We start from the raw sequence: 26587 nt of genomic DNA, 5'->3' as shown, positions 1-26587 counted from the left end.
TCCCATTCATCCACTTTATTATCAAGCGATTGTACGTTGGCCAATAGTACCGATGGCAAAGGCAGATTAGCCGGCTCCTTACCAGGCACCCCAATCACCTTCCGCAAAATCCCCTTCTCTTTCTACTGCGAATGACGGGGATGAGGGCCCTGTCAGGTGTCTGGAGCAAATCCCTCTCGTCCGACTCATTAAATAAACATTTATCGTCCAGTTCAAGGTGAGTAATCGCTGTTCTGATATCCAGAAGCTCTTTTCGGTCAAAATAGACGGTAGCAGCAACATTATGTACAAAATAAGTTACAAACAATGCGATAAAACCAACAAAATAGCACGGTTGGTTAAGAGCCTATAAAACAGCAGCCATCCCCCTCCGGCGCCATCCCATCATGCTTAGGGAGGTGCCCAACGGCCTATTAAGACACTTTATGTTAGTGTTTCCTTTATTTTGGCAGTTACCTGTATTTTATAATGAAAACAGAAGTGCAGAATATTGGTGTGCAAAGTAGACATTGTTATAGCAGACCAACCAAATACCAACCAAAGGGCATAAGACAGTAGACAAATTAGGGCCTTTTAACCAGTTTTTGGCAAATAAACATTAGTTTATTGAATCGATGCTATGAGTTGCTTTTCAAAGTTTCATTTCCTCTGACAATGTCATCAGATAGTGAGTGATTATAACTAGGCATAGGGTTTTGGTCCTCAAAGCCTGGTTTACTGAGGATAGGCTTTAACTGTCAATACCTATAGGCCTACTGTTCCATATGGACAAGTTGAGGCCCATTCCTCCAAACTCCCACACAGATTTATCTCATTTTCATCAAAGCTCATGTTTCAGGAAATGGGATGATGGATCCATTTGCATTTGAGATACTATAGCCTATGTATCATAAACATGGTAGAGCTGCATTTATTGAGGAATACTTAACCATGTAATAAGTCATTTACATTTAGATTTACATTTACATCATTTAGCATACACTCTTATCCAGAGCGACTTACAAATTGGTGCATTCAACTTATGATACCACTTTTTTCTTTTTTTTAAATGGGGGGGTGGGGGAAGGGGGGGTAGAAGGATTGCGTTATACTATTCCAGGTATTCCTTAAAGAGGTAGGGTTTCAAGGGTTTCTTTTTTCGGACTTGGACAGCGACGGGTGAGGTTGTGTCTCTCTCTGGCGGGAGGTAAGCTTGGCTCATATGGTGTCGAGTAAAGATTAAACCATGTATTTCGATTGTAGGTAGGTAGGTATTGTAGTTAGGTATTGTAGGTAGTTTATCTAGGTAGTTATTGTAGGTTATTGTAGGTAATTATTGTAGGTAAGTATTGTATTCGGCTGAGCCCGGCGAAGCACGAGGCTAGCTAACCCACTACCTGGACCAATAAAGCTAGCTAGCTAGAAGGTAGCTACTGGTAACTATTAGCAACTGTGGATAGTTGTTTCCAATGTTATTCCACGCTTAAGAGTACCTGTAATTATGCCAGCTAGCTACCTACCATTCAGCTGTTTTTCTAACCTCATTATCTGAAGCGTTAACGTTAGGTAGTTAGTAGCTACTGTACTCGAAATGTACAGTAGCTACTACATATTATATAATAACATATAATAATGTTGGCCATAATACAGAAGCTGTCTTCGGGTGATTATAGTCAGCGTACCAAAGTCACTGTCACCAGAGTCTTGTTTTCCCTGTCTGATTGCATTACACACAATAATTCTGTAATAAAAAATGTATGTCATGTAGTCAAGGAATACACAAGCAATGTTGCTTTTGCAGTCAAGTAGATAATAATGTTAACATGCTCAAAGATTGTGTAAAGATAATAAAAGATATTACCACAATGTTAATGTCAGTTACATGAGCTATTACAGTTGAATGGTCATATCTAATTAACCTGAAATGGGACACATCCAAATACATAGAATATGTTACTTAAGAAAACATGTTTCTAACTCTATATTTATTTTGAAATCAAACTTAAGAAACGTAAACACTACTTGAAGTTACAGTTACAGAACAGAAACACATTTAAATGCATACAGCAGTATTTCAATGGAAACCATGTGTTACAGTAAGGTTTATCATGTAAATGTCATTCCTTTGCCGAAGGCACCTGTAAGGTAATCTGTGTTTCAAATCAAATCAAATTTGTCACATGCGCCGAATACAACAGGTGTAGACCTTACCGTGAAATACTTACTTACAAGCCCTTAACCAACAATGCAGTTAAAGAAATAGAGTTAAGAAAATATTTACTAAATAAACTAAAGTAAAAAATATAAAATAAAAAGTAACACAATAAAATAACAATAATGAGGCTATATACAGGGGGTACCGGTACCGAGTCAATGTGCGGGGGTACAGGTTAGTCGAGGTAATTTGTACATGTAGGTAGGGGTAAAGTGGCTTGCAGAGTGAATCTTGGCTCTCCTGGTGTACTCCTCAGCCTTCCTATCCTCTTTGTCCTCAGTGGCGAGGAACGGCAAAATCTCAAAGGCTTCGTAGACTCTCTTCTTGTTAGCCTGATGCCTCCCTGCAATCTGCTTCAGCCACTTCCTAGCCTGCTTCCTGTCCCAACTCTCAATTGAAATCCGGTAGGCCTTTTTGAAGTATTTCACATCGCCATCCTGGTGTTTCTTCTTGTAGAACAGAAACAGGCCGAAGCCGGTGTAGCAGTGTTGCTTGTCTGCGTCACTGTGGGACTCTTCCTCTAACAGGACAGTGAACATCTTAATCGGAAGTTGCATTATGGCCTACATACAATATGCAAGTAGGGATATTTTCAGCCAGTTGGCTATATGCCAATTGTTTTTTCACACGCAAATCTAAAATAAATCTATTTTCATTTAATGATGTTGGCCATCATAATATCTGTCTTCAGATGGTGATAGTCAGCACTGCAATGTCTCTGTCACCAGAGCCATAGCCTACCCCCTTATATATAGCCTACTGTCATGTTCGTTGAGTAAAGGATCGGACCAAGGTCCAACAGAACGTGACGTTCAAGAGGCTACACATACAACAAGCCCAACAGTAATAGAAACAAGATCCCACAACTAAGGTAGGCAACATGGCTGCCTAAGTATGATCCCCAATCGGAGACAACGATCGACAGCTGCCTCTGATTGGGAACCACACCCGGCCAACATAGAAATACACAATCTAGAATTCACATAGATATTCACACCCTGACCAAACCAACTAGAGATCTCTATGTCAGGGCGTGACACCTACTCACTACACTTATTAATATCTGTAAATACTTAGAGGGAACAATAAGAAGCTTTAATATTTGGCCTTTATGTTGGTTTTTGGAACAAAGTAGAAAGAAGCAAGTTAACAAGCTCAAAGATCATCAGGTTTTTGGCAGTATGTTTTATTATCTCTTTCACAATGTTAACGCCAGTTACAAGGGCAACAACAGTTGAACGGTCAGTGAAGATATCTAATCAACTACCTGAAAGAGGACACATCCAAAGACATAAAAACATGTTTTCCTAAAGTAATACATTCTAATTGTATTTTAAATTTTTTGCATTTTTTACCCCAAAAAATAACATAAGAAACATGCACTTAACTTGAAGTTACTGTTACACTTTAAAACCATTAAAATGCATGTAGCAGTATTCCTATAAGCCATACGTTGTGTAACAGTAAGATAGGGGAGGCCGGGGTGGTTGGTTGCCATTTACTCTAATGTGTATTTCTCAGCACCAGTATATCTTACAAGACTATTTTCGATGTTAGGAGAAAGACAAAGGTCAAGGGTTGAAATCAGTGGTGGAAAAAGTACCCAATTGGGATACTGGAGTAAAAGTATAGATATCTTAATAGAAGGTTACTCAAGTAAAAGTTAAAGTCACCCAGTATAATCCTACTTGAGTAAAAGTCTAAAAGTATTTGGTTCTAAATATACTTAAGTATCAAAAGTAAAATGTAATTGCTAATATATACTTAAAGTAAAAGTAAAAGTATAAATCATTTCAAATCCTTATATTAAGCAAACGCCACCATTTTCTTGTTTTTAAAATGTACGGATAGCCAGGGGCACACTCCAACACTCAGACATCATTTACAAATTATGCATTTGTGTTTAGTGAATCCGCCAGAGCAGAGGCAGTAGGGATGACCATGTGTTCTCTTGATAAGTGTGTGAATTGGATCATTTTCCTGTCCTGCTAAGCATTCAAAATGTAACGAGTACTTTTGGGTGTCAGGGAAAATGTATGGACTAAAAAGTAAAAGTAAAAGTTGTCAAAAATATTAATAGTAAAGTACAGATACCCCAAAAAATGACTTAAGTAGTACTTTGAAGTATTTTTACTTAAGTACCACTGGTTGAAATGGGACCCAAGCCCCATTGCGGGGTTGGATGTCACACAGTATGGGGTTGGTTGTCACAATGTTTGCTAGTAACTTATTCCCTTTGAAACAGGAAATGAAGCAATACAGTACACAGTCTTAGAAATAGACTTTCTTTGATCGAATGATATTCCTAACAAAATTCAGCATTTTATGCCGTGAGGATAACATATTACATTTTCAGTGAATTTGTGTGTGTATGCGTGCTTGCACATGCGTGTGTGGGTGAGTGACAGAAAACATATGTGTGTGAGAGAAAGGCAACGTAGGGAGCTCTTTGTATCACAAGAACAAAATAGCTTGGGATTTATTGTATACTGGCAGTGGCAATGTTGAAAGTGACAATCAACCCCATATTCCATGTGACAACCATCCCCAACCATCCCCCCAATGCTAATGAAGATGCTAGTTAGCTTGACCTAGGAATTGGTTTGAAATATATCGCTCTCTTTCCTCTTTTCAACAAACATTGTTCATGGATACTCCGATAATTCAAATATTGACAAAGATTTTATTTTTTTACTTTTACAGTGGCTTGCAAAAGTATTCACCCTCCTTGGCATTTTTCCTATTTTATTGCCTTACAACCTGCAATTAAAATGGATTTTGGGGGGGTTTGTATCATTTGATTTACACAACATGCCTACCACTTTGACGATGCAAAATATGTTTTATTGTGAAACAAACAAGAAATAAGACAAAAAAACAGAAAACTTGAGCGTGTATAACTATTCACCCCCCCAAAGTCAATATTTTGTAGGGCCACCTTTTGCAGCAATTACAGCTACAAGTCTCATGGGGTATGTCTCTATAAGCTTGGCACATCTAGCCACTGGGATTTTTGCCCATTCTTCAAGGCAAAACTGCTCCAGCTCCTTCAAGTTGGATGGGTTCCGCTGGTGTACAGCAATCTTTAAGTCATACCACAGATTCTGAATTGGATTGAGGTCTGGGCTTTGACTAGGCCATTCCAAGACATTTAAATGTTTCCCCTTAAACCACTCGAGTGTTGCTTTAGCAGTATGCTTAGGGTCACTGTCCTGCTGGAAGGTGAACCTCCGTCCCAGCCTCAAGTCTTTGGAAGACTGAAACAGGTTTCCCTCAACAATTTCCCTGTATTTAGCGCCATCCATCATTCCTTTAATTCTGACCAGTTTCCTAGTCCCTGCCGATGGTGTTCTCGGGGTGATGAGAGGTGTTGGGTTTGCGCCAGACATAGCAGACATAGTTTTCCTTGATGGCCAAAAAGCTCAATTTAATCTCATCTGACCAGAGTACCTTCTTCCATATGTTTGGGGAGTCTCTTACATGCCTTTTGGCGAACACCAAACGTGTTTGCTTATTTTCTTCTTTAAGCAATGGCTTTTTTTCTGGCCACTCTTCTGTAAAGCCCAGCTCTGTGGAGTGTATGGCTTAAAGTGGTCCTATGGACAGACACTCCAAACTCCGCTGTGGAGCTTTGCAGCTCCTTCAGGGATATCTTTGGTCTCTTTGTTGCTTCTCTGATTAATGCCTTCCTTGCCTGGTCCATGAGTTTTGGTGGGTGGCCCTCTCTTGGCAGGTTTGTTGTGGTGGCATATTCTTTCAATTTTTTATTAATGGATTTAATGGTGCTCCGTGGGATGTTCAAAGTTTCTGATATTTTTTTATAACCCAACCCTGATCTGTACTTCTCCACAACTTTGTCCCTGACCTGTTTGGAGAGCTCCTTGGTCTTCATGGTGCCGCTTGCTTGGTGGTGCCCCTGCTTGGTGGTGACCCACTGAGATCATGTGACAGATCATGTGACACTTAGATTGCACACAGGTGGACTTTATTTAACTAATTATGTGACTTCTGAAGGTAATTGGTTGCACCAGATCTTATTTAGGGGCTTCACAGTAAAGCGGGTGAATACATATGCACGCACCACTTTTCCGTTATTTATTTTTTTAGAATTTTTTGAAACAAATAATTTTTTTCATTCCACTTCATCAATTTGGACTATTTTGTGTATGTCCATTACATGAAATCCAAATAAAAATCAATTTAAATTACAGGTTGTAATGCAACAAAATAGGAAAAACGCCAAGGGGATGAATACTTTTGCAAGTCACTGTACCTATGAAAAACACACAAATTCCCCTCACCTCAATGTTTTGTCATGCTGAAATGAATTGATCAGGTGGATGAAATTCTTTCACAAAATTCACACATTTTAACCTTAAAATGATTACACAGCGCCATTTAAATTGGGAGTAATTAGCACTGTGACAACCAACCCCGGTCTCCCATATTTCAATTGAGTTTCAGTCCTTTGCCTAGGGCATCTGTAAGGTCATCTGTGTCTGGAGAGTGCACCTTGACTCTCCTTGGCTCTTCAGACTTCCTCCCTTTTTTGTCTTCAGTGGTGAGGAATTCCAAAATCTCAGAGCCCTCGCCAATTCTCTTCTTGTTAGCAATCTGCTTCAGCCTCTTCCTTGCCTTATTCCTGTCCCAACTATCAATCGGAATCTGGTAGGCCTTTTTGAACTGGGTCACAGCACCATCCTCGTCTTTCTTCCTGAAGAACAGAAACAGGCCGAAGCTGGTGTAGCATTGCTGCTTGTCTGAGTCACTGAGGGACTCGTCTTTTAGCAGGTTGGTGAAGATCTTCATTGCCTCCTCCAGCTGGTAGTTTTCTCCGTAAGCCTCAGCCAGGTTCACTCTGAATTGGACGTTAGATGGCTTCAGTTCCACAGCTCTGGAGAAGTGATGGATGCAGACCCCCTTCTTCTCTTTTATCTGGCCGGTGTTGACCCATCTCCTTTTCTGTTTAGACATCTGGATGAGCTGCTCTTTGTGACACAGGCCGATTCTGTAATGCATGAAGGAGGAGTTTGGAGACAGTTCCAGAGCTTTCTCCAGAACCTCCAGGGTCTCATTGATGCCCTCGTGTCTGAAATAGTCGGCCACGTAACGTATGACGTGAGGCACGTCAGGAGACAGTCTGAGGGCCTCTTTGAGGAGTTTCATGGACTCATGTCTACTTTGGGTTTGAAGCTTCAGGGCTAGCAGGACCATAACCTCAGTGTTATCGGGCTCTAAGGATTTCCTTAGCTGATTGGCACCTTCAGTATGCGCCAACCTCACTCTTCCATCCCTGGCCAACCCCTCCAACCTGTACAGGACCATGGCATAGCCCACGTTGAAGGATGGATTGTCTGGTTCTCCCTCAAGAGCTTTCCGAAAGCTCTCCTTTGCCCCCTTGTAAAATAGCCCCCCAAGCCTTAGAAAACTCCAAGCCTTCTCACCGTGTATTGAAGGTAAGCTGCCTTGAATCGCACTCGTAATACCCTTATTGATGTTTTCCAGCTTTCCAATGTAGGCATCCACATCATTCGTGTTCCCTGAGTGATAGTGAACCCATGCAAAGTTAGCATAGGTTACCAGTAACTCTGTATCATCCCGTCTATCCTTCAATGCACTCTCAGCCTTGTGGAGATACTCAAGAGCACTAACATTGTTTTCCTCTAGGTGGCTCAGAAAGGCTAGTAAGTTGAAAAATGTGGCATGGTTCGGAGTGCTGAACGTCATGATGCGATCCAGAAGTTTTTCAGGGAGGCTGTCCCAGTCCTTGATGTTAGCCTTTTCTATTCCCCATGTAAAGTGACACTCAAGTGCTTTCAGCTTCACTTCCATATCTGTTTTGAGAGAAGCGCTATGAGAAAAAGCAAAAATACCCATTAGTATTTATTATAATATTATTATCCCATCATTGTTATCAGCCATCATCATCCTCATCAACCAAACCATCCCCATCATAATCACAACAGCATTGTCTTTTTTCTTTGTTTATTTAGGGGGTAGATCAGCTTTCATATTGCAGATAGATTGTAGCTTAAAATCATGATTTATTTAGCCTATACCATTTGTTATTTAGTATTGCTAATAATACCTATTATTTTTATGATCGACTTGACATAAAACAGTAATAAACAGTGTGGTGTGTTGCTTCAGATCAACTCAATTTCCATGTTATTTATCCAGAGGGGATAAATATGACAGTCGACAGGCGGACAACACATATAAAAGGGACAATAAAAAAGGTCTTCAGAGGTAGATGGGAGGGGATGAGGGTAGCTGAAGGATGGGATTAAAAACAACAAAAGATAACTATTGTAAAATACATTGTGTTCGTAGATTGTACAGGACCAGTCAAAAGTTTGGACACACCTACTCATTCAAGGGTTTTTCTTTATTTAAAAAAATTTCTACATTGTAGAATAATAGTGAAGACATCAAAACTATGAAATAACACATATGGAATCATGTAGTAACCAAAAAAGTGTTCAACTAATAAAAATATATTTGAGATTTGAGATTCTTCAAATAGCCACCCTTTGCCTTGATGACAGCTTTGCACACACTTAGCATTCTCTCAACCAGCTTTCTTCTGCCGGAATCACTGAATCACTGGACCTTAACAGCAGACCATCGCAACTAGCTAGCTGCAACCGAATGGCTGTTGTTGGCTAATCACCACTGTCCCGACGTACCAGTTAGCCTTGAGCTAGCCTCGAGCCAGGCCCATCTCCTGGCTATCTACCTCTCTGTCAACCAGACGGGACCTCCTAGTGTCGACACGGAGCCCCGCCGATCCATCACAACTGGACTGCCGACGTAATCGTCTGATGTGGTTTCAACAGGCTTCCCGTTGCGACGACCACGAAGATCCATCTGCTAGCCCCGGCCCGCTAGCACGCGCAATCAACAGCCGTGCCTCCTGCTCGCCTGTGCTGTAGCAGCCTACGAACTGCTCCAGGACTTACTTATTGCTGTTCACTGGACCTTATGATCACTCAGCTACACAGCTAATGCCTGCTGGACTGTTCCTTTACACGGTACCCCATCCTGTTTATCTGTTTAGCCTCAGCCCAAACTTTTGTCGCCATTACCAGTTGTTATCTTAGCCCTCTCGAATAACACCTGTGATTGCGTTATGCCTCTCTCCCATGTCAATATGCCTTGCTTATTGCTGTTTCGGTTATTTCTTATTATACAATTTCACTGTAGAGCCCCCAGTCCCGCTCAACCAGCCTCAGAGAGCTCCTTTGTCCCACCCCATACACGCGGAGACCGGCTCAATCGGTACCTCCAGTGATGCTATCTCTTTCATAGTTACCCAATGCTTAGGTGTACCTCCACTGTACTCATATCCTTCCATATCCTTGTCTGTACATAATGCCCTGAATCTATTCTACAACGCCCGGAAATCTGCCCCTTTTATTCTCTGTACCCAACGCACTAGAAGACCAGTTCTTAAAGCCTTTAGCCGTATCCTTATTCTATTCCTCCTCTGTTCCTCTGGTGATGTAGAGGTTAACCCAGGCCCTGTAGCCCCCAGTATCACTCCTACCCCCCAGGCGCTATCATTTGTTGACTTCTGTAATCGTAAAAGCCTTGGTTTTTTGCATTTTAACATCAGAAGCCTCCTCCCAAAGTTTGAGTTATTCACTGCGTTAGCACACTCTGCCAACCCTGATGTTCTAGCAGTGTCTGAATCTTGGCTTAGGAAGGCCACCAAAAATTCAAAAATGTCCATCCCGAACTAAAACATTTTCCGTCTAGATAGAACTGCCAAAGGGGGTGGAGTTGCAATCTACTGTAGAGATAGCCTGCAGAGCTCTATCATACTATCCAGGTCTGTGCCCAAACAGTTTGAGCTTCTACTTCTAAAAATCCACCTTTCCAGAAATAAGTCTCTCACCGTTGCCGCTTGCTACAGACCCCCCTCAGCCCCCAGTTGTGCCCTGCACACCATATGTGAATTGCTTGCCCCCCATCTATCCTCAGAGTTCGTATTGCTTGGTGACCTAAACTGGGATATGCTTAACACCCCGGCCGTCCTACAATCTAAACTAGATGCCCTCAATCTCACACAAATTATCAAGGAACCTACCAGGTACAACCCTAAATCCGTAAACATGGGCACCCTCATAGATATCATCCTGACTAATTTACCCTCTAAATACACCTCCGCTGTCTTCAACCAGGATCACAGCGATCACTGCCTCATTGCCTGCGCCGTAATGGGTCCGCAGTCAAACGACCACCCCTCATCACTGTCAAACACTCTCTAAAACACTTCAGCGAGCAGGCCTTTCTAATTGACCTGGCCCGGGTATCCTGGATGGATATTGACCTCATTCCGTCAGTAGAGGATGCCTGGATGTTTTTTCGAAATTGTTTTCCTCTCCATCTTAAATAAGCATGCCCCATTCAAAAAATGCAGAACTAAGAACCGATATAGCCCCTGGTTCACCCCAGACTTGACTGCCCTTGACCAGCACAAAAACATCCTGTGGCGTACTGCATTAGCATCGAACAGCCCCCGCGATATGCAACTTTTCAGGGAAATCAGGAACCAATATACACAATCAGTTAGGAAAGCAAAGGTTAGCTTTTTCAAACAGAAATTTGCATCCTGTAGCACTAACTCCAAAAAGTTTTGGGACACTGTGAAGTCCATGGAGAATAAGAGCACCTCCTCCCAGCTACCCACTGCACTGAGGCTAGGAAACACTGTCACCACCGATAAATCTACGATAATCGAGAATTTCAATAAGCATTTTGCTACGGCTGGCCATGCTTTCCACCTGGCTACCCCTAGCCCGGCCACCAGCTCTGCACCCTCCGCTACAACTTGCCCATGCCCCCCACGCTTCTCCTTCACCCAAATTCAGATAGCTGATGTCCTGAAAGAGATGCTAAATCTGGACCCCTACAAATCAGCTGGGCTAGACAATCTGGACGCTTTCTTTCTAAAGCATAAATCGTCTGTGTCAGTCTAGGAGTCGCGTTTTCTTTTGGGAATTGGTTCTCAATGCTTACTCTCCAACATGTTTGGGTGTTGATTGTATTGGTAATATTGGTCGACACATTTCTCTAGTGTTATAATTTATTTTGTGTTATCGAGATTGAAGGTTATTGCCCACGAGTATGTGTAATGAATTGCTAATATTTAGTCAAATTTACAGATATTGAATATTACGTTTTTATCTTGAGGCATTCTGCTACGCTGTGTTTTTACATGTACATTTGAGTCATTTAGCAGACGCTCTTATCCAGAGCGACTTACAAATTGGTGCATTCAACTTATGATACGATAGCCAGTGGGACAACCAACCAAACAGCATTGTTTATTATTGTGTTATATTATTAAGTACATTAGAGAGAGAGATTATGTATGTGCATGTCATTCAATTATGTTACAATTTCTATAAAATTCTTACCTCATTTTACAGTCGATGGCAGAGAAGATAAGCTACAGTATTGAGATAATAAAAATCAGAGACACTACCCACTTCCAGGAATATCAAAGCTTTCTTTTAACAGAAACGAAAACGAAACTGATACGTGCTTGACTAGTTCAAGTATTCCCAGTTTATCATTTATCGACTTTAGCAAGTCGGTTTCCACATTTACCATTCCCGGTGGTGAAAAGCATAAATCGCCGTGCAGTGGCGACCCGTCATTCAGGGCACCTGTTTTGAGCCCCACATGTTTTGCATGTTATATTGTACTGTCCGTCTAGGGAGGGAGCGAGAGTTTAGCTAGGTCCAATGCATCTTTAGTTTTTCAGCAGGCACGGACTGACATTTTTCTTGGGATTTATAATTTTGGGGGATTCTGTAGTTGGAATGATATGCATCTCAGATGAAAGGGGAATGGTGCTTGCTAACGTTAGCTAGCGTTATAGCTCAGAGATGGGGAACTCCATTGGACACATTTCTCAAATATGTCTGGTTACTGTAGTTACAGCTCTGGGGGTGTATGTGATTTAGCAGAAGTGTAGTGGAATATTCCCCCCGCTTTTGTTATCCTTATTAATCCATTAAATTAATTAATTCAGCAACAACATGCACAGACTGATATTTTGCCCAGCAGGATATTAAAGTTATCTTTTATTTTCATTGTCTTCAGATTGTGTGGTTAGCTAGCTAACATTATTCAGGGGATGGTCGTGGCATTTTCCCGTGTGAGTTGAATTTTACCTCATGCTTTTGCTAATCTTTCAGAAGTTATCCATATCCACCCATTAACGTTACATTAATTATATCTGAAACATCAGGCACAGACTGATATATATATATATAATTTTTCTTGATATTGTGTTGTTGGCATGAGTTGCATGATATGTGCATGCAATTTGGTGACTGGGGGTAGTGTAATTTTCATATTGCAGGCTGGCTGGTAGCTGGAAGTAGCTTTATTGGTAATGAACAGGTGTAAATCCTGCAATTTCTATTGCCTAAATATTAAAGCATTCATTACTCATGCAAAAAAACATAGAAATGTGGCAAACTACAGTTTTGCTTGTGGGGTAGAGGAGTGCCCTTACATTTTTAAGAACTTCTCTGCTTTTAAATCCCATGTATATAGGCGTCATAAAAAGACAAGACCTCAGAATGAGGCGACTCAGCAAGGGGAATTCTCATGGACCTGTCAGGTTCAGGGATGCTCATTTCAGAACCCTGTTTTTTCAGTTTTGTGTGGTCATTTGAGATGGCATATCAGAGATGGGGAAAAAGGTGTCTTGTCCCCATAGAGGCTGCTCCAGATATTTCCGGGTCAGGCCATCTTTTAACTCCCATCTGAGCAGAAAACTTAAGGAGCCGGTTGCAGATCACAGTCATGTCAGACAAAATGCAGAAAACACAGTAGATGATGAGACTGTCACACTCGCAGATGCACATGTCGATAAAGATTATGTAGTTGATGACTTTGACCAAGGGGCAATCTTGAGTAACTTTTACTTAAAGATGAAAGCAAAAATGCTGTTGCCAGCCAGCACAATACAGTCTATAATATAGGAGTTCCAGGAGGTGGAATGAGAGTTGTGCTTTCAAAACTCCACGAGAAGTTGTCTATGCTTAACTTGCAGGACAGTGATATAAAGCAAATCATTGATGGGCAGCAGATAGCTTAGTGGTTAAGAGCGTTGTGCCAGTAACCGAAAGGTCGCTGGTTCTAATCCCCGAGCCGACTAGGTGAAAAATCTGTCGATGTGCCCTTGAGCAAGGCACTTAACCCTAATTGCTCCTGTAAGTTGCTCTGGATAAGAGCGTCTGCTAAATGACCTATTTATTATTGATGAAGTATCACAAGAAGATCTGCTTCCAGTACATAATGAAGGAGTCTTAAGGTCGGACAAAACACGAGTCATTTAGAAAAAAGAACTTTGGCTATGTTGAGCCCACTCAGATTTACCTTGGTTCTGATGCTAGTGGCAAGGAACATTTCTGTCAATACATCCCTATCAAAAGAGACACTGAAATCTCACCTGGGACAGTCAACTATGAAAGACCAATACAAACAGGCAAAATTGCATGTCTCTGTTTCCAATGTTTTAGAGGATGTGACAGATGGAAAAAATGTAAAGGAAAATGTACTGTTCCAAGAGTCCCCCTCATCATTGTCTATCATTCTCTACCAGGATGCATTTGAAGTGGCAAATCTAGACTCAGGTTTTTAAAAAAATGGCGCTGTACATGACACTGGGTGAGATTCTGCCCCACAATCGATCCCATGCAATTGGTATTGCTCTGTAGGGAGAATGATTTTAAATGTTTTGGGCATTAGAAAGTGTTTTCCAATCTGATTGCAGATCTTAAGGATATTGAGGATTCAGTCTTTGAGACAGGGGATGGGGAAACTCTTAAAGGGTCATTGATCGCCATTGCTAGGGACAATCTTGGGTCCCACTGTATTGGTGGGTATACAGAAAACTTTAACTGCAGTAAGTATTTCTGCCTATACTGCTTAGTTGACAGAGAGACCGTTCAAAGAGCACCTCACACGCTTGGCCCAAAGAGAACAATCAGTAACTATCAAGACAGTGTTGAGGAGCTGTCCACCACTGACCAATACATAATTCAAGGGATCAAGTTCGATTCTGTGTTCAACACTTTGAACCACTTCCATGTGTGTAAAGGGCTTCCTCCTTGTCTAGGCCATGATTTATTTGAAGGAATAGTGTCGTATGACTTGGCCCTTTTCATTAAGTATCTAGTAACTGTAGAAAAACATTTCACGTATGTCCAGTTAAATAGATGCATGTCACAGCTCAGACATTCAGGGAGCGATGCACATAACAAGCCATGTGAGATCAAACCAAAGAGAGAACAACTTGGGGGCCATGCAGCCCAGAATTTGTGTTTTTTGCGACTACTACCAGTGTATGTTGGCGATAGGATAAAAAAAAAAAAACACTAGACAGTGAGGTCTGGCAGTTGTCTCAAACTGAAGGAGATGGTTGAGCTAATTTGTGCCTACAAAATTAGTCACAATCAGATTGCATACTTGAGGGTTCTGATTGAAGAATATGTGCATTTGAGAAGCACTATGTTCCCTGACTCCAAACTGAAACCAAAGCATCACTACTTGTTACACTACCCCGACCTCATCCTGCACTTTGGGCCACTCATTTGTTTGTGGACACTGAGGTTTGAGAGCAAGCACTCCTACTTCAAGGAGTGTGCCAGAAAACCTCACAACTTTAGAAACCTGTGCAAAACATTGTTTGAGAGGCACCAGTTACTTCAATCTTACTTATGCAGCGGCAAATTGTTTCCACATAGCATTGAAGTTGTTGGTGTCATGAATGAATTTGAGGAGCAATTATATAACAACGGCATTCAGGGTAGCTGTACAGTCAAAAGGGTTCATAAAGCAAAGCACTGCAGAGGTGTCTAAAGAAACAACATACACTAAAGGCCTTGATGTTGTAATGGGAGAAAATGATACTGGATACACATTTGGAAAGATCTCACTGGTTCTGGTCACAGAATCACAGGTCCATTTAACTGTTGGGGTGTATCAGTCTGTGTCACTGGTCGACCTCTGGGTTAATTTTATACCAGATTCTGTGATTAATTATGTGTGTGTTAATGCAGATAGTCTGAGTGATTATTACCCAGTACCAGTTTATAAAGTGTCAGGTTTCTCTGTTGTTTCCCTGCATCACTTAGTATGTTCTCCTTAAACCAGTGTAGGCATGGAGGGACTTCAAGATGCAATCAAGCATCAATTGCCCGAGTTGGAGACCGAGACGCTGAGATCTTTGTCGGAGAATCTGAGGGGAAATGTTGCAGTGGAGAATATTCGAGACCTTGAATATGTTCAGCCGGAGGACATAAAATACCATTTGACGCCAATACAGTGCTGGAAATTGCTTCAGTCCTTCAAGCAGAGGTGAGATCTTGATTGATAAATGTAACATGTTTATGTAATTGTTATGAAAAAAGGTGCTATCAAGAACCTAAAATGGTTCTTCGGCTGTCCCCATAGGAGAACCCTTTGACGAACCCTTTTTGATTCCAGGTACATGTATAACCCTTTTGGTTCCAGGTAGAACTCTTTTGGGTTCCATATAGAACCCTTTCCACAGAGGGTTCTACATGGAACCAAAAAGGGTTCTCCTATGGGGACAGCCAAAGAACCCTTTCGTAACCCTTTTTTCTAAGAGTGTACACTGACTGTCTCTCACACACACAACGTTAAAAAGGTTCTGTAAATAGTACAACCTCAAAATAAATAGTTTATTCTATGAGGGAGCGAGGCATATGCAATAAAGGGGACAGAAATTACAAAAAAAGACATAGAAGAAAGTAAAACAAATATTTAAACAATTCTGTAAATTGTTTGTTTGTCCTCTTGTGCTGGGATGGAGTGCAGCGCCTAGCCTAACAGACAGTCTTTTCTTTGTATAAAAAAAAAAAAGACAAATTAAGAATGGATAGGCTAAATTGTTTTGATCTGTAAAAAGTTTGTTTGTCAGTGTATTTTCTAACGATCTGTCCCTCGACAAACATGCATAGCCGGCGAAAAGAGGAACAAATATTATTATTTCATTTTGATTGTACAATGTTGTGGCATCAGTGTCAGGAGAAGAAAAGTTTTACTCCTCTCGGAAGGTGAAACAATATATGGGGCAATCGAATACCTTTCTGTGTCTGGAAATAATGCAGGCAGCAGTAGCCAGCCAAAATATTTAGGCGCATATGCGAGTCAAATCAAATCAAATCAAATTTTATTGGCCACATGCGCCGAATACAACAGGTGCAGACATTACAGTGAAATGCTTACTTACAGCCCTTAACCAACAGTGCATTTATTTAAAATAAAAAAGTAGAATAAAACAACAAAAAAGTGTTGAGAAAAATAGAGCAGAAGTAAAATAAAATAACAGTAGGGAGGCTATATATACAGGGGGGTACCGGTGCAGAGTCAATGTGCGGGGGCACCGGCTAAAATTAGCATACTGTAGAGCCCTGCCATGCATTATTATGTAGTCTATTGATAATTGAATAGGACTAAGTAGATCATCTGCATTTTCAGCTGTTGCGATCTTGTCTTACCTTTGAACAATGTGTGAATGAGTAGGAACATACCACCCTAATATTTACCCTAAAATAAATGTACTTTCACATCATATTCATCATCTGATCTCTAAACCAAAATGCTGGAGTATAGAGCCAGGGATGCTGTAATATGTTTTACAGTAAGGAAAATAGTACTGTAAACTATATTACAGCATCACTGCTCTAAAGCAAAATTACAGTATTAAACTGGTAACTGTGGTGCCAGTATAATGCTGTAAATATACAGGGAGAGGTTTTACAGTGTACCACAGCCAGGTCAGCTCTAGCCTCTAGTTATCTGTCAGATAGTAATAATAGCCACCTCATATCGCTATCTAACAGCTGTTGTTTGTATGGAAATATTTTGTAACCTTTGTTTTGTCCCGTTTCAGAAGTAAACGAACTTGGCAAGCTTTTGCTAGTTGATGTACCGTTAGAGAGAGATCTGGCCAAAAGTTGGCTTACATTAGCTATTATTTTTGCCTCAATCAAACTAGACCTGAATCAAACAATGAAACCATCGGCCAAACGAGTGAAGATTGATGTTCTGATGTTTGTTCAGTGCAGTGTGAGTTTTATTATTCAGTATGGCAATGTAACGTTATTGATCTGTCAGTTTCCCTAGCTAATTCCCTACTTTTCACACTGACGCAGTAATAAACAGCTCTAATGTTACAGGCTTCACTGTCAGGGTGCACAGTAAAAGTCTGGCGGGACCGATTTCCTCATCCCGCTTCCGCCGGCACCTGCTGGATTTCTGTCCGACTCCCGCCCGCTACTGCAATAACTGGTCCCAAACCCAATTGCGGTCCCGCCATGCTATTTTAGGCGTATGTGACGCAGCTCACGTGCCAGCCATGGTCCCAGCAATTTTGCGCCCTATAGGCAATATCAAATGCACAAAAATAACTTAAGACATAGGTTAAATTACCTGAGATTCTCACATGGCCCTTATATTCTATTACTGGGCTATATCAGCCAATATACTAGATGTAGTTAGAAGAGAGGAGAGTTGGAGAGACTTGCACTTTCTCTTGAGCTATGTTTACAGCCTACCTTTTAGGAGTGGGAAGATTTACAGACTGATAAATAATGGGTAGGCCTATTTCTAGGCAATGTAGTAAACTATAGCCTAATCACATGCCTATTTAGGAAGTACTTTTCCTTGGAAAGATAACTGCCCTGTTCTGCTTCGCCCATGCATAGGATATAGCCTACTCTATTTCATTGAGACCACACGCGCACCTGATCTCGTGTTATGGCTACTGAACTGGAAGCAGCAAGAATGATTACAGTTACACTTGCTACGTTTTGCATAGTCCTATAGGATATAGGCTACTTTTTAGGAGGACGATTTGCAGGCAGAGACAAATAAATGGGTAATCAGTACTTATTGAACAAGAACCTGTGCGCGTTGTGCCTTTTCCTTTTCAATGATGATTACATTTTTTGATTGCACTTGAGCGCCATCCATTTTCCATTATCAATATTTATTTACAGACACTGTAGTATAAACTACAGTCTAATCATATTTAAGTTAATTTCATATTCATGTTAACTGCCACGTGATTCTCCGCCCATGTAGGCAGCCTACTTTATTTCAATGAGACCACCCATACTAGGCGCACTGGAACTCTCATGCCCAACTAGGAGAGGTAGGCTGCTGAAGTATTCAGACCCCTTGACTTTCCACATTTTGTTACATTACAGCCTTATTCTAAATATATATTTTTTTTTAATAAAAAATCCCTCATCAATCTACACACAATACCCCATGATGACAAACCAAAAACAGGTTTTTAGAAATGTTTGCAAATGTATTAAAAATAAAAAACGGAAAAATGACATTTACATAAGTATTCAGACCCTTTACTCAGTACTTTGTTGAAGCACCTTTGGCAGCGATTACAGCCTTGAGTCTTCTTGGGTATGATGTGACAAGCTTGGCACACTTGTATTTGGGGAGTTTCTCCCATTCTTCTCTGCAGATCCTCTCAAGCTCTGTCAGGTTGGATGAGGAGCGTCGCTGCACAGCTATTTTCAGGTCTCTCCAGAGATGTTTGATCGGGTTCAAGTCCAGGCTCTGGCTGGGCCACTCAAGGACATTCAGAGACTTGTCCCGAAGCCACTCCTGCGTTGTCTTGGCTGTATACTTAGGGTCGATGTCCTGTTGGAAGGTGAACTTTCTCCCCAGTCTCAGGTTCTGAGCGCTCTGGAGTAGGTTTTCATCAAGGATCTTTTTTGTGTGTGTAAATGTGCAAAAATGTCTCAACCGAATGCACTGTATATATGTTTTATATATATATATATATATATATATATATATATATATATATATATATATACACACACACACAGATACAGTACCAGTCAAAGGTTTGGACACACCTACTCATTCCAGGGTTTTTCTTTATTTTTAAAAACTATTTTCTACACCAAAAAAGTGTTAAACAAATCAAAATATATTTTATATTTGAGATTCTTCAAATAGCGTCTCTTTGCCTTGATGACAGCTTTGCACTCTCTTGCCATTCTCTCAACCAGCTTCATGAGGTAGTCACCTGGAATACATTTCAATTATCAGGTGTGCCTTATTAAAAGTTAATTTTTGGAATTTCTTTCCTTCTTAATGCGTTTGAGCCAATCAGTTGTGTTGTGACAAGGTAGTGGGGGTATACAGAAGATAGCCCTATTTGGTAAAATACCAAGTCCATATTATGGCAAGAACAGCTCAAATAAGCAAAGAGAAACGACAGTCCATCAATACTTTAAGACATGAAGGTCAGTCAATATGGAACATTTCAAGAGCTTTATTCGTTTTTTTAAACCAGGTTTACTGTTCACTTGCTCTATATAAGATGGAAGGCAGTTCCATGCTCTCATGCATGCAGCAGTGTTTTTATGTAAGCCATGCATTGTGTTGTAGGTATATAATTTGAGTTTAATTCCTTTGTCGAATGTGTCCTCAGCCTGCCTCTCCTGTTTGAGGAACGACAAACTCTCAGAGGCCTCGCCAATTCTCTTCTTGTTAGTCTGACACCTCTCTGCGATCTGCTTCAGCCTCTTCCCAGCCTGCTTCCTGTCCCAACTCTCAATCAGAATCTGCTAGGCCTTTTTTAACTCTTCTTCTTGTAGACAAGAAACAGGCCGAAGCCGGTGTGGCAGTGCTGCATGTCTGAGTCACTGAGGGACTCGTCTTTCAGCAGGTTGGTGAATATCTTTTATCGCCTCCTCCAGCTGGTAGTTGTTCGAGTAGGCCCTGGCATGGATGTTGGAGAGCTTCAGCGCCACGGCTCTGGAGAAGTGACGGATGCAGACCTCCATCTTCTCTTTTATCTGGCCCCCATTGACACGTCCCCCTTTCCTCTTCTGTTCAAACATCTGGACGAGCTGCTGCTTGTGACACAGTGATTTGGTGATGGAGGAAGTCAGAATTTGGAGACAGTTCCAGAGCTTTCCCCAAAACCTGTAGGGACTCATCGATAGACACCTGATATCTGAAATCTTTGGCCATGTAACACAGGACATGAGGCACGTCAGGAGACTGGTCTGGGGGCCTCTTTGATGAGTTTCATGGCCTCTTGTTTATCTTTGGGGGAATCTTTTTGAAGGTTCAGGGCTAGAAGGACCATAACCTCAGAGTTATCTGGCTCCAAGGATTTCCTTAGCTGAGTGGCACCTGCAGTCATCACTGACTTTACTCTCTTATCACTGACCATGCCCTCCAACCCGTACAGGACAATGGCATAGCCCACATTGAAGGATGCATTGTCTGGTTCCCCCTTAAGAGCTTTCTGAAAGCTATCTTTTACCCTCTTGTAAAATTATCCGCCAAGCCTGATAAGGCTCCAACCTTTCTCACCATGTATTGAAGGTAAGCTGCCTTGAATCTTTGAGGCACTCGTAATACCCTTATTGATGTTTTCCAGCTTTCAAAAGGTAGGCATCCACATCATCCATGTTCCCTGAGTAATAGTGAACCCATGCATAGTTAGCATAGGTTAACATTTTTTTCCTCTAGGTGGCTCAGAAACGTTAGTAAGTTGAAATATGAAATATATGGGATAGTACTGTATTTCAAAGGGCAGAACATGATGAGTTGTTCAGGGACGCCGTTCAGACTTCCTTATGCCCCATATAAAGTGACAATCAAGTGCTTTCAGCTGGACTTCCATATCTGCTTTGACAAAGGCACTATGAATAAAAGGAAAAATACCATTATTACCACCCAGCATTTGAACTGTTGCCCCTGGGTTGGCGCTTCCACTGCCCCAGGTGCTAGACCAACAGGCGGAGGGTCACATGTACCCAAGGTCGTCAGGCTGATCAACGCCCACCTCCTGAGTGCTGACAGGCACTACTGTAGCCGCGTCCTCTCTACCCTTTCACACATGCCCAGCCCTTCCACCATCTATGCAGTAAATCCTCTTGGGCTAATGGCCCTACGTACTTTGGCCCACTGTTTTAGTGAACATTGCACTAGCTGGATCACTCACCTCCTGTGGTTCATTGTCTGCCTGCAGCCTGCAGCTTTTTATGCCCAGCAATAATTGCCCCTTGGAGATGTAAATATTATTCATTAAATCGAATTGAACCAACACATCACCAAATAGTTATTATTACTGTGTTATACCAAGTTGATTTAGAGAAATTACTAGTATAATAGAAATTACACCAGAGGGCTGCAGGAAGCAGGAATGTCACGTGATGTCAAAGGTGCTGTTGTGTCTGAGACCCTGTCTCCTATGCTTCTTACCTCATCTTTACTGTTGAAGGCAGCGAGTTGTGTGTTGGCCAGGTATGCTGATGATTGATACACAGCCGAAACCTACCCACTCCTTGGCAATAATAAAAATAAAAAAAAGATTGCCTTAGAAACTAAAACTAAACTGATGTGCTAGTTTCCATTCTGCCAAAAACTTGACAACCAGTTTTATAATGTGAGTGGACAACAGTCCTCTCAACAACGGAATAGATTAGAATATAAGATGTTTTAACTTGACCACTTGGTGGCGTAGTGCACTAGATAAAGAGAAAAAGGAATGGGGATGGAGCAGATGTTCTTTTGGCAAATGTCCAGGCAAAATAGAACAGAAAAAACAGTACTATTGTATCGAATAAACAATGTTATGCAAGATACTTTATTTTATTATACATCATGGCTTTGAGAAATTCTCAAGGAAGTTGCATTTCTTCATATGCACAAAGTAGGGAAGTTCTTCAGCCAGTATATCCCTAAAACATTGCTAATTTACATGCTGTATAATCGAATAAAACACCTTTCTGGTTATGAATGTATTTATTTAATGATTATATTGAGATTTAGTCACTGTTACTAGCCGGCTACCACCCGGTACTCTACCCTGCACCATAGAGACTGCTGCCCTACAGTATGTACATAGTCAATGAATACTGGTCACTTTAATAATGTTTACATACTGTTTTACCCACTTTATATGTATATACTGTATTCTAGTCATGGCTCATCCTATATAACTACTGCTGTACACACCTTTTCTATTTATATACTGTCTATATATATATATATAATACTGTGTATAGACAGTATATTTATATTCTGGACTCTGACATTGCTCGTTCAAATATTTCTTTTTTGATTTGTGTGTATTGTTTTGTACTGTTAGGTATTACTGCACTGTTGGAGCTAGAAACATAAGCATTTCGCTGCATATGTGATAACATCTGCAAATCTGTGTAAGCGACCAATAAATGTCGATTTGATTTCCAATAAATGCACTCAGAACAATCTTTTTTTTTTTTTTTTACTCAGAATCAGATAACTGGGCTAAGTGAAAAGTCCCCAGGATGTTCAGGAAGTCTTTATAAGAACATCTGGGGGTGGATCCTTGCATACAGCACACATAAAAAGGGAGAGTCAACTTTGGCAGGAGGTTGTTTAAACACGCTTTTCCAGCTCACGCACACACAAGCCTAGACACAATGCTTCTACAGAGCCTATGGGACTTCATATTGGGGTATCATGCGTGGCTCAGATCGCCTTTCTTCCCTGTACTTTTCTCTCTCAGCGTCTACCTCGCCTTCTGCCTGCCCTTCGTGGTGCTGGACCTCCTCTCTCCCAGGCTGGCCTGGATCAGGACCTTTAAGATCCAGCAGAAAAGCCACGTCTCCTGGACTATGATGTGGAGCTGCCTGGCTCACTCCCTCTACAACCATGTGGTGTTCCTCTTCCCTCTCACTGTGCTGCACTGGTACTGGAGACCAGCCAGCTTCATAGCCGAGGCCCCCGGGACGTTGCGTCTCATCTGGGACGTGGTCGCCTGCCTCCTGCTCTTCGACTTTCAGTCCTTCATCTGGCATCTGCTGCACCACAAGGTGCCCTGGCTGTACCGGACATTCCACAAGGTGCACCACAAGCACACGACAACCTTCGCCCTGACCACTGAGTACTCTGGGGCCTGGGAGACCCTGTCTCTGGGCTTCTTCGCATCGGTCAACCCTCTACTGCTGGGCTGCCACCCCCTAACGGAGATGCTCTTCTATGTACTGAATATCTGGCTTTCTGTGGAGGACCACTGTGGCTATGACCTGCCCTTGTCCACGCATAGACTGGTGCCCTTTGGGCTCTACGGTGGAGCTCCTCACCATGACATGCACCACCTGAAGTTCAAATCCAACTACGCTCCGTACTTCACACACTGGGACAGGCTTTTTGGGACCTTGCACAAGAGCTCGGACTGAATTTTTGCACAGAAGAAAGTGCAAATGGACATGTTGAATATCTTTTATGTTAAAAGGATTGGGGATGCCGGATGTAGGCTCTTTGTGATGTATTGTATCATATGCTGATGTTATTTATCATATTTAAGATAGAGCTGTCTTTAATCAAAGTATTTATTTAATCGAATGGGTTATTTATAATAGCAGATTTTCTATGACTCTTGTATATGAAGGTTATCTCTAAAGATTCATGCTATGGACTCTATGATTTACAAACATATATTGTTGTATGTGGATCAGTTATAGGTCACATTTCAAAACTGAAAACATTAACCAGTTAAGGCCTTTGATGCCAGTTATTGAATTTGACTGGGATTGAATGACTGAAGACTATTGTAAATGTTTGTGTTGACTTCTCAGTGCTACTGGGTGAGCATCACTGAACAAAATGTTCAGCTGTTTTAAGCTGTTTTAAGCTGTATGCATTATTAAAAAAGGGATAAACCCCTCATTTTTGTTACATAACAAGAAGCAATAAAAGTCATATCAGAAATCTACTCTGTGGCTCTCTTTTATTTATCTACATTATTCATAAGCCTGTTAGTTTATGTCCTTGATTTATAGAGATGACCCTTTTCAGATTTAATTTAGAACCAAGCTGCGTGCAGAACAACCATGAAACAGTCTAACACAGGGGTGTCAAACTCATTTTAGCTCAGGGGCTACATGGAGGAAAATCTATTCCCAAGTGGGCCGGACCGGAAAAATCATGGTATATATAAATTAAAAACAACAACTTCAGATTGTTTTCTTTGTTTTAATACGATCAACATACAACATAAAGCTGGAGCCTGAGGACAGTGTGTCCAAAATAGTACAAGCACAACATCACTATTAAATCATAAAACACGTCAAGTTTATTTGAAAGTTCTAAAGAAAAAGAACACACAAACACACAATGCCTCAGTGATTAACAGAACTGTTTCACAGATCACAGAACTATATCAGGGTGTCATTTCTCAGGCAGAAATGTAGATAAAAATAATGAAATCCTGTTCCCCAAACAAGTGCAAGAACCACAGAGTCAAGAATAGGTTAAATATACAAATAAAATAAAATCAATTAAAAACAATAGCACATCAACATAAAAACATAAAGCTGGAGCCTGAGGACAGTGTCCAAAAGCACAACATCACTATTAATCATAAAACACCTCAAGTTATTTGAAATTTCTGAGGACAAAGAACACACAAACACACAATGCCTCAGTGATTCACAGAAGTATATCACAGATCACAGAACTATATCAGGGTGTCATTTCTCAGGCAGAAAGGTAGATAAAAATAATGAAATCCTGTTCCCCAAACAAGTGCAAGAACCACAGAGTCAAGAATAGGTTAAATATACAAATAAAATAAAAACAATTAAAAACAATAGCACATCAACATAAAAACATATAAACATAAATCTGAAAGCGTTGCTCAAACTCCCGTAACAGTCCCGTTATTTTATCTTTGAACCGCTTCATGTCTGCCACATGTTGGGTCGCGCACACATTTTTCAGACAGGGGAAGTGAGCTGCATCACCACCGGCAAGTTGCGTCTCCCACAATGACAGCTTCAACTTGAAAGAACGTATGCTGTCATAATACTGCGTGACAACTTTGTTGCGCCCTTGTCTCTGTTTGTTCAAGTTATTCAGGTGCTCTGTAACATCCACCATAAATGCAAGGTCCTGCATCGATTCTGCGGAATGAAATTCTAACACTGGTTTGCCCTTTTCTTCCATGAACTGTTCAATTTCTTCTCGTAAATCAAAGAAACGCCTCAGCACAGCACCTCGGCTTAACCATCTTACCTCAGTGTGGTATGGCAGGCCATAGATGTGGTCTTTCTCTCTGAGAAGGCTGTCAAACTGACGGTGATTCAGGCTTCTGGATCGGATGAAATGAACAGTTTGGATGACCACCTTCATGACGTTATCCATCTTTAATGACTTGCAACACAAAGCCTCCTGGTGCAAAATACAGTGAAAAGTCAAAAAATCACGTCCTCCATTTGCAGATTGCACTTTCTCTCTGAACTTTGTCACAACGCCTGCTTTTTTCCCGATCATTGAGGGCGCACCATCTGTAGCCAGGCTGACAGCGCGGGACCAGTCCACTCCGACCCTGTCTAGCGCGCCGACGAGTGCGGTAAAAATATCAGCTGCTGTCGTTGTATCTGTCATCGGCACCAACTCCACAAACTCCTCGGTGACGGTCATGTGTCATCAACTTCGCGGATGAAAATGGCCAGTTGTGCAACATCTGTAATGTCCGTGCTTTCATCAATTGCAACCGAAAACGCAATAAATGACTTTACTTTTTGCTTCAACTGGCTGTCCAAATCCACTGAAAGATCGGAAATCCTGTCTGCAACTGTGTTTCTTGTCAGGCTGATATTTGCAAAAGCCTGCCGCTTTTCAGGGCACACAATCTCCGCTGCCTTCATCATGCATGTTTTTACAAATTCACCCTCACTAAATGGTTTTGAAGCCACTGCGATTTCATTAGCAATGAGGTAGCTAGCTTTCACTGCAGTGTCACTGATGTCTCGGCTGTGAGTAAACACAGACTGCTGTTTCTTCAGACCCGCCAACAGTTCATTCACCTTCTCTCATCTCTGCTGTCCTTGAAAGTTGTCATATTAGTCGGCATGAAGACTCACATAGTGGCGACGAAGGTTATATTCTTTCAGCACTGCAACATGCTCTGAACACACCAAACATACAGCTTTCCCATTCAATTCCGTGAATAAATAGGATGACCATTTTTCTTGGAACACTCTGCACTCTGCGTCCACTTTTCTCTTTTTTGACAGAGACATATTGGGGCAATGAGGGTGCCAAAGCACATAATGTTAAAAGTAGAAGCCGTAATAAATATTGCGGGCAAAACAAAGTAGCTCATTGGCTGCACGTGCTTGACCTACTTGCTCTGCCCCGGTATAAACAGTTTGCTTGCTTAACACAATGTTGTTGTTGTTGTTTTTTTTTTGTTGTTTTTTTATCATCTCGCGGGCCGGATTAAACCCGTTTGCGGGCCTGATCCGGCCCGCGGGCCGGACGTTTGACACCCCTGGTCTAACAGATCGTTTT

General features: G+C 41.4%; 2 protein-coding genes and 1 pseudogene across 2 annotated transcripts; 1 reads left to right on the top strand and 2 right to left on the bottom strand.

The window, feature by feature from the left end:
* Nucleotides 1–6490: 6490 nt before the first annotated feature.
* On the bottom strand, nt 6491–8071 carry LOC121582031 (interferon-induced protein with tetratricopeptide repeats 5-like). Its single transcript, XM_041897541.2, has one exon. The coding sequence runs from the start codon at nt 8069–8071 to the stop codon at nt 6644–6646; it is 1428 nt and encodes a 475-aa protein (XP_041753475.2). The 3' UTR covers nt 6491–6643.
* Nucleotides 8072–15412: 7341 nt separating this feature from the next.
* On the bottom strand, nt 15413–21259 carry LOC121581484 (annotated as a pseudogene).
* A 1388-nt stretch (nt 21260–22647) lies between these two features.
* LOC121582023 (cholesterol 25-hydroxylase-like protein) lies at nt 22648–24005 on the top strand. The gene has a single exon (XM_041897527.2). The coding sequence runs from the start codon at nt 22711–22713 to the stop codon at nt 23467–23469; it is 759 nt and encodes a 252-aa protein (XP_041753461.1). The 5' UTR covers nt 22648–22710; the 3' UTR covers nt 23470–24005.
* Nucleotides 24006–26587: the final 2582 nt, after the last annotated feature.

Source organism: Coregonus clupeaformis, chromosome 1, assembly GCF_020615455.1.
Source record: "Coregonus clupeaformis isolate EN_2021a chromosome 1, ASM2061545v1, whole genome shotgun sequence".
NCBI classification, from domain to species: Eukaryota; Metazoa; Chordata; class Actinopteri; order Salmoniformes; family Salmonidae; genus Coregonus; species Coregonus clupeaformis.
This window is presented reverse-complemented; position numbering and strand designations above follow the sequence as displayed.

What these genes read in the sequence shown, in the direction of transcription:
- LOC121582031 (XM_041897541.2), bottom strand. Translation starts at nt 8,071, where the DNA reads ATGGGTATTTTTGCTTTTTCTCATAGCGCTTCTCTCAAAACAGATATG.
- LOC121582023 (XM_041897527.2), top strand. Translation starts at nt 22,711, where the DNA reads ATGCTTCTACAGAGCCTATGGGACTTCATATTGGGGTATCATGCGTGG.